The sequence below is a fragment of the Lacerta agilis genome, chromosome 2 (genome assembly GCF_009819535.1).
Source record: "Lacerta agilis isolate rLacAgi1 chromosome 2, rLacAgi1.pri, whole genome shotgun sequence".
Classification (NCBI taxonomy): Eukaryota; Metazoa; Chordata; class Lepidosauria; order Squamata; family Lacertidae; genus Lacerta; species Lacerta agilis.
In genome coordinates this window covers 100,979,833-100,996,188 of record NC_046313.1, presented here as the reverse complement: position 1 = coordinate 100,996,188, position 16,356 = coordinate 100,979,833, and the positions used below count along the sequence as shown (strand labels likewise).

The window sequence follows — 16,356 nt, the reverse complement described above, 5'->3', positions numbered from 1 at the left end:
ATGAGTTTGGCCAAACTGCGAGAGGCAGTGAAGGATAGGCGTGCCTGGTGTGCTCTGGTCCATGGGGTCACGAAGAGTCGGACACGACTGAACGACTGAACAACAACAACAACAACAAGGACCTCAGTAGGGTGGCCACTCTCATATCATACTCTGTGGGTGAAGGGGAAAGTCTGATTTCAAGGGTGTGGGACCTGCGGCCTCCAGGTGTGGCTGGACTCCCAACCCACATCCTCCTCAGCTGGCATAACCAGCGGTCAGGGGATGATGGGAGTTGTAGACCTGCAACATCTGGATGGCCATAGGTTCTGCATCCCTGCTAGGCCAAGTTATCGCTGGCCACGGTGATGGTTTCTGGGTTTGTAGGATTGGTTTAGAGAAGGGGTGAAGATAGCATTGCAAGGGAGTAAGCTACTATGGTAGTTCAGAGGGCAACTTCCACGTTGAATAACACATGAGGTTGACTAACAAAATGTAAATAAATGAATAAACGAATAATGACTCAAGTCTTCTCTGAAGGATGTTCCAGCGGACAATAACAAAGCCAAGAATGAGTCTACTGAACTGCCTCTCCACAAACATCTCCCAGTATATTTATGCTTATCTGGCAGGAGATGGTCAGTGAATGGTCCACCTTGGAGGGAGATTAGTTGAGGCGTCTCTGTAATCCTGGGCTTTCTTTCCAGCACCAGTCCTAGAATAGCAGCAAGGCTATCTAGGTCAAAGGTGGCAGGACCAAGAAGAAGGGCTATAGCTCAGGAGACAGAGCATGTGCTTTGGATGCAGACAATCCCAGGTTCAATTCCTGGCATTTCCAGACAACAGGGCTGGGCAAGGATTTCAGCTGAAACTCTGGAGGGCTATTGCCAGTCATTGTAGGGGTAATACTGGGCTAGAAGGAATAACGACTCAGGATAAAGCAATTTCTAATGACTTTACCTACCCAAAGAAATGGACTGCAGTGGTCCCTTGGTTCTCAAATTTCATAAGTTCCGGAGGTCCATTCCAAAACCAAAGCGTTCCAAAACCAAGGCGCGCCTTCCCGTAGAAAGTAATGCAAAATGGATTAATCCGTTCCAGACTTCTAAAAAAAACCCCTAAAACAGCAATTTAGTATGAATTTTACTATCTAATGAGACCATTGATCCATAAAATGAAAGCAATAAGCAATGTACTGCCGTCACACACTCAATAGCTGATCTGGGTTCCACACAGTCACAGTCACAAGACGAAAGAGAGACACAAAACAAAAACACAAAATAGATAGCAAAAACAGAGACCTCAGCATAACGCTCAAAATGGAAGTGTGGCACTCAAAATGGAGCACGTTTGGCTTCCGAAAAAACTTTGCAAGCTGGAACACTTCCGGGTTTGCAGTGTTTGGGTTCCAAGTTGTTTGAGTACCAAGGCATTTGAGAACCAAGGTATCACTGTACATCATCCAGGATGACTGGTTGCACCAGAGGTGAAGAGCAGGAGCAATCAAGGTGCATCACATCAGCACTGAAAGCAATAAAACCAAATCCTAATGGTTTGAGCAAGTGAGCACAGGTTACAGAAAACTCTTCATTATCACCTGTCAAATCTAGAATTCTGTTTCGTTTCGTTTTTTGTTCCAATGTCCTGACTGCCTTTCTTTGACCATGCATCTGCGTGGGAGAGACAACTTTGCTGTCATGCTGGGTAGCAACGGTTCTGAAACAGGACTGAGCAACTTCTGGCCCACCCAATGGTGTTGGACTACAACTCCCATGATCCCAGGCCATTGGCTATGCTGTCTGGAGCTGATGGGAGCTGCATCTGGAAGACCACAGGTTCGCCACCCCTGGTCAAAGAGAACTGAGATTTTTCTCTGCCTTCTGCTTTCCAGGAAGAAAGGGGGAGAGTTAGCACAATTTAAAATAAAATAAAAGTGCTTTGTGCACCTGCATCTAATCTTGCCCCTTTCTAAAATTTATTCATTGGCGTGCATGTGTTTTTTCTTTTTTTATAGAAGTACCAAACAATAAAATAAAATTGGCATCAATGAGTTTTTTTCAGGACAGTGGAAAGCACTGTGCTGTGTTCCAAGTGGTGGGGGCACTCATCCTTTTTCTGATAGGAAAGGTTTGGCGGGGGGGGGGGCGGCGGATAAAAATGGGGATGGGGGTTAGTGAGAAATGCCCCTATTTTCATCTCAGGAATATTGGAGTGCATAGGATTCTTTGTTCCTGGCAATATAAAAGTGCTCACTTGCGTCCATCTCTCCATGCTGAGCTTCCTGCTCTTCCCACTGTGCTAATTCTCACCCCACCCCAATTTTGCATTCACCTGGTTGTGCAAATGTCAAACGGAACAAAAGGCAGATGACTCAAAATCCTGATCCCACGTAGGCTTAAGTAATTGGGTGGCTGGCACAAGAATTGGGAAATGGGACAGGATATTGTATGGGGTTTCTGAGAAGGATTGCTAAAACGAGAAGCGTCCCCGTTTGTTGAGTTTGTCAGAAAGAGTTTCCAGCCCACGGGATTGCACAGAGGGCCTTAAGATGCACCATGAATCATTAGTGCATCTAGATCCAAGAACAGGAAGCGGGGTAGGATTACCGGGTAAATGGACAGTTCTCACCACGGAGGGGTGCCGCCTGGGCTGACCAAGAGGATGGGATTAAATGCCAGTCAAGAAAGAGAGACTATGGGAAAACTAAAGCAGCCCTGAACTTTCTGACAGTAAGAGCTGTGTGCAGTGGAAGCGCGTTCCTCACTGGTGCCTGGGGTGGACGGGTGCGGCGTGGAGGCAGGGGGCACTGCTGGAGCGACCCCCGCCCACTGGAGCTAAACAGGGCCATGCTGTGTCACCTGCCCAGTGGGGAGTCCGGCCGGCTGACGCAGCCCTGCTTTGAGGGACGCACTTGCGGGGTCCTGAGAGCCCAGCGCTGCTTTGCGAGACTCGCCAGAACTGCAGGACTCGCAGGACACAACAGCTCATGACGTGTCACGGTGTTGTGACGAATGTGACTCCCTCAAACTGTGCCCTGGGTGATGGCTCCCCCAGCCTTGCCCATGCTACACCCTCAAAAGATAGTGGACTCTCCTTCACTGAAGCTTTGTCAACAGAGGCTAGATGGCCACCTGTCAGGGATCCTTTTAGCTGTGATCCCTGCATTGCCGGTGATCAAGACTAGTTGAGCCTTAGGGTCCCTTCCAGATCATCTTCAAGACATCGTCAAGAACAGTGTTGAGAAAATACAAGTCATTTCACTGCTCTGGCTCCTGATTGTCTCCGCTGTTTTTCCTTGCGCACGCTGTTGACCCTTGGCTTGCACCATGCTAGTATTAAACTATGACCCCTCTGGGGTTGCCATGCGATTGCATCATGTGAGTTTCAGGTGCATGGCAGAATAACATACAGAGTTGCCAAAGAGGGGGAAAGGTCCCTGCTGTTCATTCAGGTGTAAGGGGAGCAACTCTGCACTTGAGCCCCACTCCCTCTGTGGGTCTTGGTCCACCCATTGAGCCTGCAATGGGGGGGGGAGGCAGTTAATGGGATCTGTTGATGTTGCCGCTGGAACTGAAAGTTGACCCCTTCTCTTCGGAAGGGTCAGGTCACCACTACTTGGTGATTCAGTGCTGTCAATCATTTATCTGGTGGAGACCTGGCCTTTTCATAACCTTTCGCCTAGTTAAATGTTCTGCAAGGAGAGGGGAGAATCCTGCCTGGTGAAATTAAACAACCCTTTGGTCTCGACAAGGCATGACATCGATGACTCTGTGGAAAAGACACAGACGTTTGGCCCAATTTTATTTTAAAAAAAATTGTTTACAGCCTTGGGAGCCCAATCCCTCTCTTGCAGGGACTGCTGAATCAACTTCGGTGAAAGGACTGGATTTGTACATGTGAAGGAATGAGTGTGCGGATCAAGTCCGCCTACTGAAATTATCCCCATTGCCCCCTACCCATTAGTTAAAGGTTGTCGCGTATGTATAAGAAGAAGATGTGTGAGAACGAGAACAGGCATTGCTCATTATTGAATGTGATGGAAAAGCTGCGTTAGTTCTCCCAGGTCTTGGAAGGGAAAGGTTCTGAGCTCAGTTTCTGGAGCCTCAAGAAAAGATCTCTGCTGTAGACTCCAGAGAGCTGCTGCTGCTTGGGGGGTAGACATTACCGATGTCATGCGTCAGCCAAGACATAGAGAGGGGTTTAAAATCATGTAGAGGAAGTGGCTTGGGAGAGGTTTTCCTCCCTTCTCTCCCTCAATGCTAAGGTCACAAGAACAGGAGCCTGCTGGATCAGGCCAGTTGCGCTTCTAAACCAGCATCCTGTTTGCACAGTGGCTGACCGGATGTAAGTGACGAGCCTGCAAGCAAGCAAGACCTGATTGCCACCGCCACTCTCCTCACCTGGGATTCCCTGCAACAGGTACGCAGAGGCATCATGCCTCTCTGGCAGTGCTGGTCAAGCAGATCCTCCATGAATTTGTCCTAATCCTCTTTGAAGGCCACGCAGTCATCTAATGAAGCTGAATGGCTGGCAAAACGAGGTCTTCAAACACCACACAGTTAAACTAATTTGCTCCTGTGTAATGTGATGTGATGCTTGGCAGGGGGTTGGATTGGATAACCCTTGTGGTCTCTTCCAACTCTATGATTCTATGACAGCCACCAACGTGGATGGCTTTAGAAGAAGGTTGGACCCATTCATGGAGTATAAGGCTTCTAGCCATGATGGCTATGATCTACGTACCTCTAATGTTGGTAGCAGTATGCCTCTAGAGCAGTGCCTTTTTTCCCCTTAAAAAATGTTTTGGGGGTACTCTCACTTTGACTCAAGAAAATCACAATTTTTATAGTTCAAATCGGGGAAAATAAATACAGTAAAGGGACAAAAGTATAAAGATTCACAAAATGTTTAGGGGTGTGTGTACCCCTGCGTACCCCCAGAAAAAAGCACTGCTTAATAATAATAATAATAATTATTATTTTATTATTTATACCCAGCCCCATCTGGCTGCATTTCCCAGCCACTCTGCGCGGTTTACAACATATATGAAAACATAGCAAAAAGGCAAATATTAAAAACTTCCTGATACAGGGCTGCCAGTTGCCAGATACCACAGTTGGGGGTAGCCAACATTTGGATCCTGCTTGTGGGCTTCCCAGAGGCACCTGGCTAGCCGCTGTGAGAATAGGATGCTGGATTAGATGGGTCTGATCCACCGGGGCTCTCCTTATGCTCTGATTGCACCTATGGAGGAGGTGCGTGGTTCCATGTGACAAGATTGTGCCTCTGCCCCTCTTGTCTCCAGTTCCGCATCTGCCTCCTGCTTGGCTCCCTCCCATTGACTGGTCTAAGTTCTCTCCCATCCCAAAGGAGGCTCTGTGCTCTCAGAAGGGGAAATGGAGAGTGCTGGTGGATCTGCTCCCCTTTTTCCAACATTTGGAGTCACAAGGGGAGAACCTCCATCCCTGGAGAATGACTTTCAAGCTGCCCCACCCTGCTTCTTCTCCTTCCTCCTCTTCCACCCGCAGCCATCAAACCATGCCAGATCCTGATAGAACAGAGGGCTCATGGCAGCTTCTCCTTTTCTATTTTTCAGCCATTTTGTACTTTTGGGGCTGAGCTTGACTTATCATATGATCTGCATGGTGCCTCAACAAACTATTTCAAGTACTGTATAATAATTTGCATGATTATTAAAACAGAGTGGTGCTGTTATTTTCAAAACCCTTCCTGTCAGTTCAAAGTACTTTCAAAGTGGTTTATCATCAACAAAAATTTAAGTGTGTGTAAAGGTAAAGGTAGGGACGCGGGTGGCGCTGTGGGTTAAACCACAGAGCCTACGGCTTGCTGATCAGAAGGTCGGCAGTTCAAATCCCCGTAACGGGATGAGCTCCTGCTGTTTGGTCCCAGCTCCTGCCCACCTAGCAGTTCGAAAGCACGTCAAAGTGCAAGTAGATAAATAGGTACCGCTCTGGCAGGAAGGTAAACGGCATTTCTGTGCACTGCTCTGGTTCGCCAGAAGCTGCTTAGTCATGCTGGCCAGTAACGCGAGATGAGCGCCGCAACCCCAGAGTCATCCACGACTGGACCCCTGGACGGTGAAGTCCAGTCAAAGGCGACTGTGGGGTTGCGGCGCTCATCTCGCTTTCAGGCTAAGGGAGCCGGTGTTTGTGCACAGTCAGCTTTCTGGGTCATGTGGCCAGCATGACTAAACCGCTTCTGGTGCAACGGGACAGTGATGGAAACCAGAGCGCACAGAAACGCTGTTTACCTTCCTGCCGCAGTACCTATTTATCTACTTGCACTGGTGTGCTTTCGAACTGCTAGGTTGGCAGCAGCTGGGACAGAGCAATGGGAGCTCACCCCGTTGCACACATTCAAACTGCCAGCCTTCTGATCAGCAAGCCCAAGAGGCTCAGTGGTTTAGACCACAGCGCCACCTGCATTCTCCCTTAAGTGTATGTATGACACAGCAAGGACAATAACTACACCAGGGCAACAGAACTGGAAGAAAACAGAAGCCTCGGTCCTTTTAAAAGGAATCTGTCCTAACCAGACAACAATCAAAAGTGGTTTTACCAGATGCCTTATTTTCTTTCAGGTGGTGTTGATCTTTATCTTCTAACCTGCCCTGGGACCTTGTGGCCAAGGGAGGGCAAGGAATCAAAGTAAATAAATAAGTTCAATCCTAAATAAAATAGACCCTGCATTTCTGTAGCAGTGGTCTGCTTTAGGCCTGCTATTTTGACAGAGTACGTCCCGCGCTGTTGTGAGATACAGAAATGTTATACTGTTAAAATGGACTATAAATTAAATTTGCTTCCATTTTTTGTTTTCCCCTCCAGAGCTGCTTGCCCCAAAGTCAAATACTGTAGTGAGTTAAGCCTTGGAATTTTTCTGGTGAGCAGCAATTAGGGCCAGATCTTTCTTGAAACAAGGAGTGAAGGTGCTTAGTCTAGCCTATTACTGTGTGTTACTCTCCTAGTAGGCAAAAGTTGCTTCACATCTTAACACAGGCACTCTCTCTCACTCTCCCTCTTTCCCAGACATAAACAAGTTCTAGACTGACAATTCTTCTGTCTGGAGATGGGGCTTCCTGATGACTTTTGACACCCATTTCTTTTCTCCTTTGAAGGTTGCAAGTGACAGTTTGCTTCCAGGGCTCTATGATAGCCATGATTTTGCAATAGCACAGGGTCTTATTGTGTTGTGAGAAATCCATTTCTGTTGGTTTGTAAAACATTTCCACAGTCTTCCATCAGCCTCTAACAAAGGGAGAGATGAGACTGCAGAGATCTGATGAGAGATCAACAACTTTTGGCTCCTTTTCTCCAAATTGTTCTATTCCAACTGGTCATTACAAGAACGAGTTGCCAAGCTTGTTCCCCCCCCCCCCTCTGCCCTCTCAATCACTTTTCCTTTTGTGTCATGTCTTTTAGATTCTAAACCTCAGGGTACTGGCTGTTTTATCACTGATATTTGTAAGCTGTCCTGGAAGCCTTTTCTGACTGAAGAGCAGGATAAAAAGGCTATAAATGAATATTTTTTTAAGACCTGCAAATGCTTCCTGACTGAGTCGTCAATTAAAATAATTCTTATTGAAAATAGGGTGGAAAAGGTTCAACAGTATTATCTCTATATTGTGGGTAGTGCAGAGTTATTTGTATTGTGGGTAGTCCAGAATTATCTGTATTTCTAGACGTGGAGGGGGGATTTGTGATAAGTGAGAGATGATGCTATGTAGTCCAGAATTATTATTCCCTGCTGTAATACTACAAAGAACATCCTTATCGAGACAGAAAATTAGGGATGTTATCAGAGTTTAAACTGCTGCCTTCAGTAAAGTCTGAAAACGCTGCTGCAAAGGATTCCTCCAAGGATTCCTCAGGTTGCTGCAAAAACCCAACGCCAGCTCTCAAAAGTAGGTAGCTGTGCCCATGCCCCATTTATTTGCACAACACTAAAGACTTCCCATAATAAACATCTTTATAATAAAAGGTTTTTAAGTGACAATGTAGTGCAACGCCAAGGTTGCAGGTTCGATCCCTGTATAGGACAGTTGCATAGTCCTCAGGGTCCCTTCCAACTCTACAGTCCTATGATTACACGAGTCAGAACACTGGCCCATCTAGCTCAGTATTGCCTACACTGACCGGCAGCAGTCCTCTGGGATTTTGGGCAAACCTACCTGGAGATGTCAGGGATTGAACTCAGGACCATCTGCTGCCTTTCTCTCTACTCTCTCTCTTTATTTCTTTCTTTTTTGATAACAATTTATTGATTTTTCAGAAATAACAATACCAAAAAAAATCAGAGGGGGGGGAAACATAACCAAATTACACCATAAATTTTGGTCGACTTCCCTCCACTCTCCGTCTTGGTTCCATTATAATATATTTGTTTATGCACGTTCATAAAACCTTATAAACAATCCAATTTTAAAACCTTCTTCACCTTATTACACGTGACTTTTAATGTAAAAATCTGTACACAAAGCTCTCTCTACATTTTTTCTATCTCTATGGCCGCCTGATCCCTCGGTCTTTAAAAAAAAGTCACCTTCGAGTGATGATGCAACTAGAAGAAACCCGCCGCCCCGCCCTGCGCCAACATTCGCCTCTCTCAGATTTGTCGCGGAGCCATGGGGAGGCGGGCGTTCCTGGCGGCGCTTCCTATTGGTCTCAAAGACCGACGGAAGCCTCGGGTTGGCTTTTCCCCGCTCCTTGCCCCGCCCCCCTACCCACTCTGCGCATGGTTGGTTGGATCGATCGGGCTGGGAAGCCGGCTCGCCCTACGTCGGGCGGAAGTAGAGGCGGCTCCGAGGTGCAGCATGGCGGCCGACGAGCCGGGCGCGTTGGAGCTTTTCGTTAGCATCGGTCTGAGCGAAAGCAAGGCTCGCGAGACCCTTCGGAACCAGGCGCTCAGCGCGCTGCTCCGCGAGGCCGTCGTGCAGGTATCGTCGCTTCGCCCCTAAGTGACTCGGTTGATTTCAGTTCCCAGGCTGCCAACTGTCCCCCTCTAGTCTCTCTTCCCCCCCCCCCACCGGTAGTGCCCCTGTATCTTTGAGAGCAACCTGACAGGCTGAAATCCAACAGGTGTAGCTTTACCCCCCCCCCCCGCCCCCATCACTGCATTTCCAGGCCAGAAAATGCTGCAGAGGGGTTGAAGTTTTGCTTGTCATATAGCTGCTCGAAGGAGGAGTGGGGGAACCCCACCCCCTCAAAAAAAAAATCCTTCACTCTCCTCCATTCCTCTATATATGGCGCAGTTCTGAAGGATCTCTCATTTTTATCATGCTTCAGTGAGTCTCCACAGAGACAGCGCATCTGCAAGTCTTCACCAAAGATAGGGCAGAGGATAGATAGATTGCGTGTGACAGTAAGAAAGGATGGTTTCCGAGTTCTGTGTTCTGTCCTGTAATCTCCTGCAAAGGGCGAGAAGATCTTTTGATTTTAAAGGTTTCTTTCAAATCTGAACTTGCTGCGCATCTCAGGAGCTGTCCCTAGGTAGCTATTTTAACAGTGCAGTCTTAAACACACTTCCTGGGCAGTTGGACCTATTGAGCTGAATGACACTCACTTCTGAACAAGCCTGCATGTAGCCCTGTCCTACTCAGATGTGACTACAGTTGAATTCAGTGGGGCTAGACTGTGAGTGATTGGCTGATAGGTGTGGGAAACCTGTTGAAGACTGAGGAATTTAACAGTCCTTAACAGTCAACAGGTTTTCCACACCTATCAGCCAATCACCCATTCCCACCACCCTTCTGAGTAATACCCCTCCCCACTCTCTCATTATATATAAGGGTCTGGTGACTTCTGTTTCAGAGTATCGGAAGAAGTGTGCATGCACATGAAAGCTCATACCAAGAACAAACTTAGTTGGTCTCGTAAGATGCTACTGGAAGGAATTTTTTTTATTTTTTATTTTGTTTTGACTATAGCAGACCTACCTGTAACTAGGATTATGTCGTAAGACTGGATTCTCTCCTGGATGGCCCTTGTGGTCTCTTCCAACTCTATGATTCTATGATTCTAGATTCTGTATGGGGTCACTCTGGAATCTGTTCCCTGCCACTTGTTGGTACAGTGGTGCCTTGCAAGACGAAATTAATTCGTTCTGCGAGTGCTGTCGTATAGCGAATTTTTCGTCTTGCGAAGCACCAACGGGAGAATAGCGGTTTGATGGGGAGGGGGAAATCGGAATTCTTTTCGTCTTGCGAGGCAAGCCCATTGAAAAATTCGTCTTGCGAGACAGCCTTCCGCTAGTGAATGCCTTTCGTCTAGCGAGTTTTTCGTCTAGCGAGGCATTCATCTAGTGGGGTACCACTGTATACAGTATGTTTTAACTGCCTGTTTACATCTGAGACTCAGATTGATGCTCAGTTTGAAAATTGGTTGATGCCTGAGGTCAGCTATACCTCTGCAGTTTGAAACTCCCAAGAATGAAAAGGAAAAACATAATAATAATATCAGATGTTTAATAAGTATTATCTGTTGGGTTAGGAACTGAGTTTTGGAACTGAACTGAATGGGGGTGATTCATAGCACAGATAACTTCTCAGGAGCCTCTTGTAAGTCCTTTGACTTGGTTACTGTTGTAGGCTGGATTCAAATTCTAGCTGTGGTTCCGTTTCTGTCCCATTTCATGAACTGTCTTGTTTTTATTGGCCTTACATAAGCCACGCTGGGACTCTTTTTTTGGCTGAGGAAAGAGGTAGAAATGCTTCAAATAAACAAATTTCAGTTGTTGTTTCAGATGATCAAGTTACTATGAGTTTTTCTGGCTGCTACGTGAAGGATACATTTCACTTGCTTGTAGCATAGTTTGCAGTTTGTGGTGACATGCGAACGAGAGAGATATGTATTTGGGCTTAATTCAGTTTCGGGATGAGGACTAAAAAGCAGGTGTGCATCCAGATTTACTGTTAAGGTCAGCATATGCTTCTGTGTTTATGTGATAAAAGTAAGGTTGGTGGAAATGTTTCCGACATATTCTAGCTTATCACGTTGCAAGCAGTGACTTTTCAGACAACATCAGCCCTGTTCTGCAGTGGAATTTCCTTCCGGAAAGGTTTCCAAGAATCTGAAAGTGAAAGTTCTGCTGGAGCTTCTTGAGAATAAACAAGAGAGCAAGAAGTCAGCTGATTTTTGTGCTTGTTTCCCGTTTCTCTTGACCAGGATGAAATCATTGGGTTGGGGTGGGATTGGCCGGTGTCTACTTACAAAGCAGGGTGTACCCATTTCTTCTGTCATTGGAGAGTAGACTGTTTAAATTATAGTTCCCAGAATGCACATGATTAACCTACCCTACATTGCTGCAGAGAGATGCAAGGGTTTCTTCACAGGGTTGAAAGAACCACAGCCGTATCCGTTTGGGGCTGTCGTAATGCAACAGCATGCTGGGAATTGCATGTTGCATTGTTATCCCTTGTGCACAGGCACCAAAACACAACGGTGCGGCAACCCAACGAAAACGACATGGGCGTTACATAATAGTCCCTCTGCTGGTTGCTGGGACCTTCCCCTCTGCAACCAGGGCAGTTCTGTAATGCTGGAGAAGGGTGTAAAGGGTGGAGATGGTGTCCTGCTGTTGCACAAGAAAGAAGCAAGAAGAGGAAGGGAAGGGCCATAGCTTTGCATGCAGGATGTCCCGTTTAATCCCTTGCAGGTAGGATGGGGAATGTTTTCTGCCTGAAACCATGGAGAGCTGCTGCCAGTCAGTGTAGACAATACTGAGCTAGATAGACCTCAGTGGTCTGACTCAGTATAAGGCAGCTTCCTATGAGCTCCTGTGTCTCATTCTGCAGGAACCTCTCCTGTCACCTCTTCTTAACATCTTTAGACGGACATCAGCCATTACACCAAACCAGCTTTTAACTCTCCTGTTCACCCCTCTCTCCCTTTTAGGCTCAAGAAATCCTTGGCTCAGCTGCCGACAAGACAGTCGGCACCCTGTTATACAATGTGGCCTCCAGGCTTAAGGACCCAAAGCACCTTGGCTTCCTTGTGGAGTATATCGCGACAAAGAAGATCGTTACAGACCTGCAGCTCAACGGTACACATTTAGGCTTTATGCCGGCTGCGGCAAAGATCCTCCCTTCACGAATTCCACCCTTTTAATTACACAGCTCTGTCTTAAGTCACCAAGCTTTGCGCTGAACGCACAACCAGGCATTGGGACAAAGGTTACTGACGCGGTGCCTTCCATGTGTTGTGGACTACAACTCCCATCATTCCTGATCATTGGCAATCCTGAATGGGAGTTGCAGTCCAAAACATTGGGAAGGCACCTTGTTGGCTGTTTCTGGAACAACAAAGTTCTCCGGCAATGTAATTCACAGTCCATCAGTTTTGTTTTGTTTTTAATTTTAAAATAGCTTTATTTAATTTCAGACTTCTAAAATAATAATAATAATAATAATAATAATAATAATAATAATAATAATAATAATAATAATTTATTATTTATACCCCACCCATCTGGCCGGGTCTCCCCAGCCACTCTGGGCGGCCTCCAACAAATACCAAAATACAATACAGAGTCACAAATTAAAAACTTCCCTAAATACAACCATATCAAATCAACCAATAGAAACAAATAAACAAACAAACAAACCCCCTAAGAAACATATAATCTAGACATTATAATCCACAAAAATAATATTTGAAAAAACAAAACACACAGAAAAAAGCAAAGAATTATAAATAACAATTAAAAATTGACTTCCAATTGTCTGTATATCGCTTCCCTTAATAATGAAACAAAACTTGCTATACCTTATACAATGATTGTAAAATATATAACTAAATAAATAGCTCACATTTTCATATAAATCTCCCCACATATATCTCAATCTAAGCAAATCACCAAATCCGTTCTTATACCTTCTTTTTTCAGATAGTCTTCCACATATTTCCACTCAGCCTTAGATCTTTGTTTGGATATATTTCGAATTGCTGCCGTCATCATCATCATCATCATCATCATCATCAAAGTTCTCCGGCAATGTAATTCACAGTCCATCAGTACTTTTCTTCTCCTGCAGCTTAATCCCAGGGTAGTCAAAATGTTGCCCTCTGGATGCTTCACACTACAGTTCTTATCAACCCCGCTCAGTGTGGCCAATTGTCAGGAATGGTGGGAGTGGTCGCCCAAATATCTGGAGGCCAGCACATTGGCTGTCCTAACAGCCTCCTGAACCTAGGGTGTTCCATGCAAAAAGCAGCATTTGGCCTGGTCCTCCCATGCCTGGAGGGTTCTGAAAGTGGCTTAGTAAAACAGTCCAGGTGGCTCACACAGACCGTCACAGGGAAACCTGGCACAAGAACCTGCCGAGGCTGCTAGCTAGGCTTGCCTGTGGACAAATCCTTCCTTGAGCCCAAGTTGCGAAACTTACCGGAAGAATAAGAAAACAAGATAAACTTCTTTACAAAAGAATGGAAATGGTTTATTGAATATTTACAGATAAATTGTAAACAGATAAAAACATTAGCAGGGTTAGGCAGTTTTTATAAGAGCATATATTTACAGTAGATAATTAAATGAGCAGGTTAAATGAATTTGGATATGCAGAAGATATTAAAAAATAAATTTAAGGAACCACAGAAAGAGGGGGAAGGAAGTCAAATTTTGAAATGTTAAAATGGTTGTAAATCTAATGAAATGAATAAATTTGAAAAGTATAAATTTTTTTTTTTTTTAACAAGGAACTGAATCATGAGCATAATGCAAAATGCCTCCGCCAGCCTTGCCTTGAGAAGGCTTGTTTTGCAGGGCCAGGGCTGCTGCTTGTTCCTCCCAAGGACTTCTCTTTCCCTTGATTCGTTAATGTGTTGATTTATTGGGGGGTAGCTCAGTCGGTAGAGCATGAGACTCTTAATCATAGGGACGTTAGTACGAGCCCCACATTGCGCAAAATATTCCTCTGTTTCCAGGTGACCCTCGTGGTCCCTTCCAACTCTTCTACAACCCTATGATTTAATTGTAGTCTCGCCCTCCAAGGAGTCGGGGGTGATGAAGATTGACGATTCCTCTCTTCCCACCCCGATGTTACCATCATGACAACCTTGTGAGGTTTGGTTAGGCCGACAGGCACTTAACTGGCAGAGGAACACCAGATGAGATTTATAGCTAAGTGGGGATTTGAACCCAGGTCTCTCTCCAGTCTGCTTTATCCACTCTTAACACACAGGCGTTCCTTCTCATAATACACCTGCGTTCTTTGTGCCTGCAGCGGCTCTGGAGTACGTCAAAAGCCACCCCGTGGAGCCCATTGACGCAGCAGACTTTGCCAGAGAATGTGGCGTTGGCGTGATCGTGACGCCAGAGCAGATCGAAGAGGCGGTGAGTGTCAGCCCTTGGTAGGAGCATTCCCCATCACGGGCCCGTTCTCCACGCTTGGAGCTGGGCAAAGGGTGTCTACCCAGGCCTCTGTGTGTCTTTGGTTTTTTTGTCAAGAGAGATGTGTGCAAGGTCTGTGTTGCCTAAGCCTGAATCACAGAGAATCCTGCCAAGCACATCCACTTGGGTAGTTGCCTGGCCAAAAGAGGATCAGAGCTTTTAGGAAGACTCGGATATCTAGGGAGCACCTTTGCGCAAAGGTGGGAAGTTGTCCTAATGGCTCAGTAACTTCCCTCCAGTGTCGGGGAGGGTTTGGGGAGCTCTGTCTGACAAGGAAGAGGCAAAAAAGGAAGAAAAGTGTGTGGATCCCCCCCCCCTTATTGACTTGTATTTAGCCTCGTCTGGAATCCACTTGAACTGGCTCTTAGTTTCTCTCTCTCTGTCTCATTTTAAAATCAGAATTTCTCTTTTCCTGTCTAGGTGGAAGCTTCCATCAGCAAACACAGAGCCCAGCTCCTTTCGGAGCGTTACCGCTTTAACATGGGGCTTTTGATGGGTGAGTGACAGGCCGGGCAGGGGAGTCTGCAAGTACGTTCCCATTGTGAGACATCCTCTTACTGCTGGCGCGTCACTCTGCTCATTCTGTGGCCTTGTGCGCTTTCCCAGACTCTGCTCGTTTCTTCTTAAATGCGCTCGCTCCCTTGCAAACTCAGCCAGCGCACGCCGCGATCGGACTAACCGTGAGCACAGGAACACATCGGAAGGGGCCGTAGCTCAGTAGTAGAAAATTGCCCTTGCGCCGCAGAAGGTCTCGGGTTAAATCCACCCCTGGTATGGCTGAGGGTGCTTCCCTGCCTTGAAATCCTGCTGCCAATCAGTCCAGACCAGGGTTTCTCAAACTGGGGTCTCCAGCTGTTTTTGGACTACAACTCCCATCATTCCTAGCTATCAGAACTAGTGGTCAGGGATGATGAGAACAGTCAAATGAGAATAGTCAAAAACAGCTGGAGACCCAGACAGTGCTGAGCAAGATGGACCAGTGGTCCAATTAAGACAGCTTCCTGTGTTCCTAATGTACGAAGAGCCCTGCTGGGCCAGACCAGAGGCCCCTCTAGTTGAGCATCTTGGTCCCGCAGGAGCTAGCTAGATGCCTCTTGGAATCCCACAAGCAAGGCATGAAGGCAGCAGCCATCTCCCACCCATGTTTCCCAGCTGCTGTTATCTAGAAGCACTAAGAACACCAGAAGATCCCTGCCAGATTAGGGCATCATTCCAGCATCCTGCTCTCACAATGGCCAGCCATATGCCTCTGGAGAGCCTGCAAGCAGGGCCTGGGAGGCTCCATTGGGCCCTGGACTTGTGCTTCAGAGTCCTGCCCAGAGTTCAGCGGATTGTCAACGACTGCTCTGATTTCCTTTCCCTTTTGCAGGGGAAGCGCGGAGCAAGTTGAAGTGGGCTGATGGCAAAATCATTAAGAATGAGGTGGACCTTCAGGTATGTCATGGGGGGGCCTGCAAATCTGGACAAGGGATTTTGGATAAGGCAGATGGGGATTGGCTGGGTCGTTGCAACAGAATTAGCCGGTCCTCCCCCTTAAAGAACCAGGGTGATGCAGAGGCCCAGGGGAGACCTAGGTTCAAATCCCCTGTCGGCTGTGAAGCCCAATGGGCCAGTTGATCTCTCTTAGCCTAACCTACATCGCAGGATGGTTGTGTAGATAACATGAGGTGTGGAGAGAACCTTGTGCACCGCTAAGCTCCCTGGAAGAAGGGTAGGATTAAAAATGTGTTTTAAACAAAAAATAGGTTCAATAACCAAGACTTGGTTTTGCTGGTCTACGACCGTAATAAAGATATTATTATTATTATTAACCAATACTTGGCACTGCAAATTTCTCCTGCAGTGTTGCCCTGTGACCTGTATATATTATGTAACTACATTTGCATGCCCCTGTTTTGCATATCTGTTTCTCAGGTTTTTAGGAGGGGCCAGGGTGCTAAAGGTCTGCCCTTTGCACACTGGGACTTCTGCTAA

General features: G+C 46.5%; 1 protein-coding gene across 1 annotated transcript in view; it reads left to right on the top strand.

Annotated features, from left to right (window-relative positions):
* Positions 1-8,773: 8,773 nt before the first annotated feature.
* Positions 8,774-16,356, top strand: part of QARS1 (glutaminyl-tRNA synthetase 1) — a 28,945-nt gene continuing 21,362 nt past the window's right edge. Inside the window, exons 1-5 of the mRNA XM_033141368.1 lie at positions 8,774-8,932; positions 11,889-12,036; positions 14,216-14,325; positions 14,803-14,878; positions 15,752-15,816. Coding sequence (XP_032997259.1) covers positions 8,810-8,932; positions 11,889-12,036; positions 14,216-14,325; positions 14,803-14,878; positions 15,752-15,816 — 522 coding nt within the window. The 5' untranslated portion in view covers positions 8,774-8,809. The remainder of the gene's footprint in view (positions 8,933-11,888; positions 12,037-14,215; positions 14,326-14,802; positions 14,879-15,751; positions 15,817-16,356) is intronic.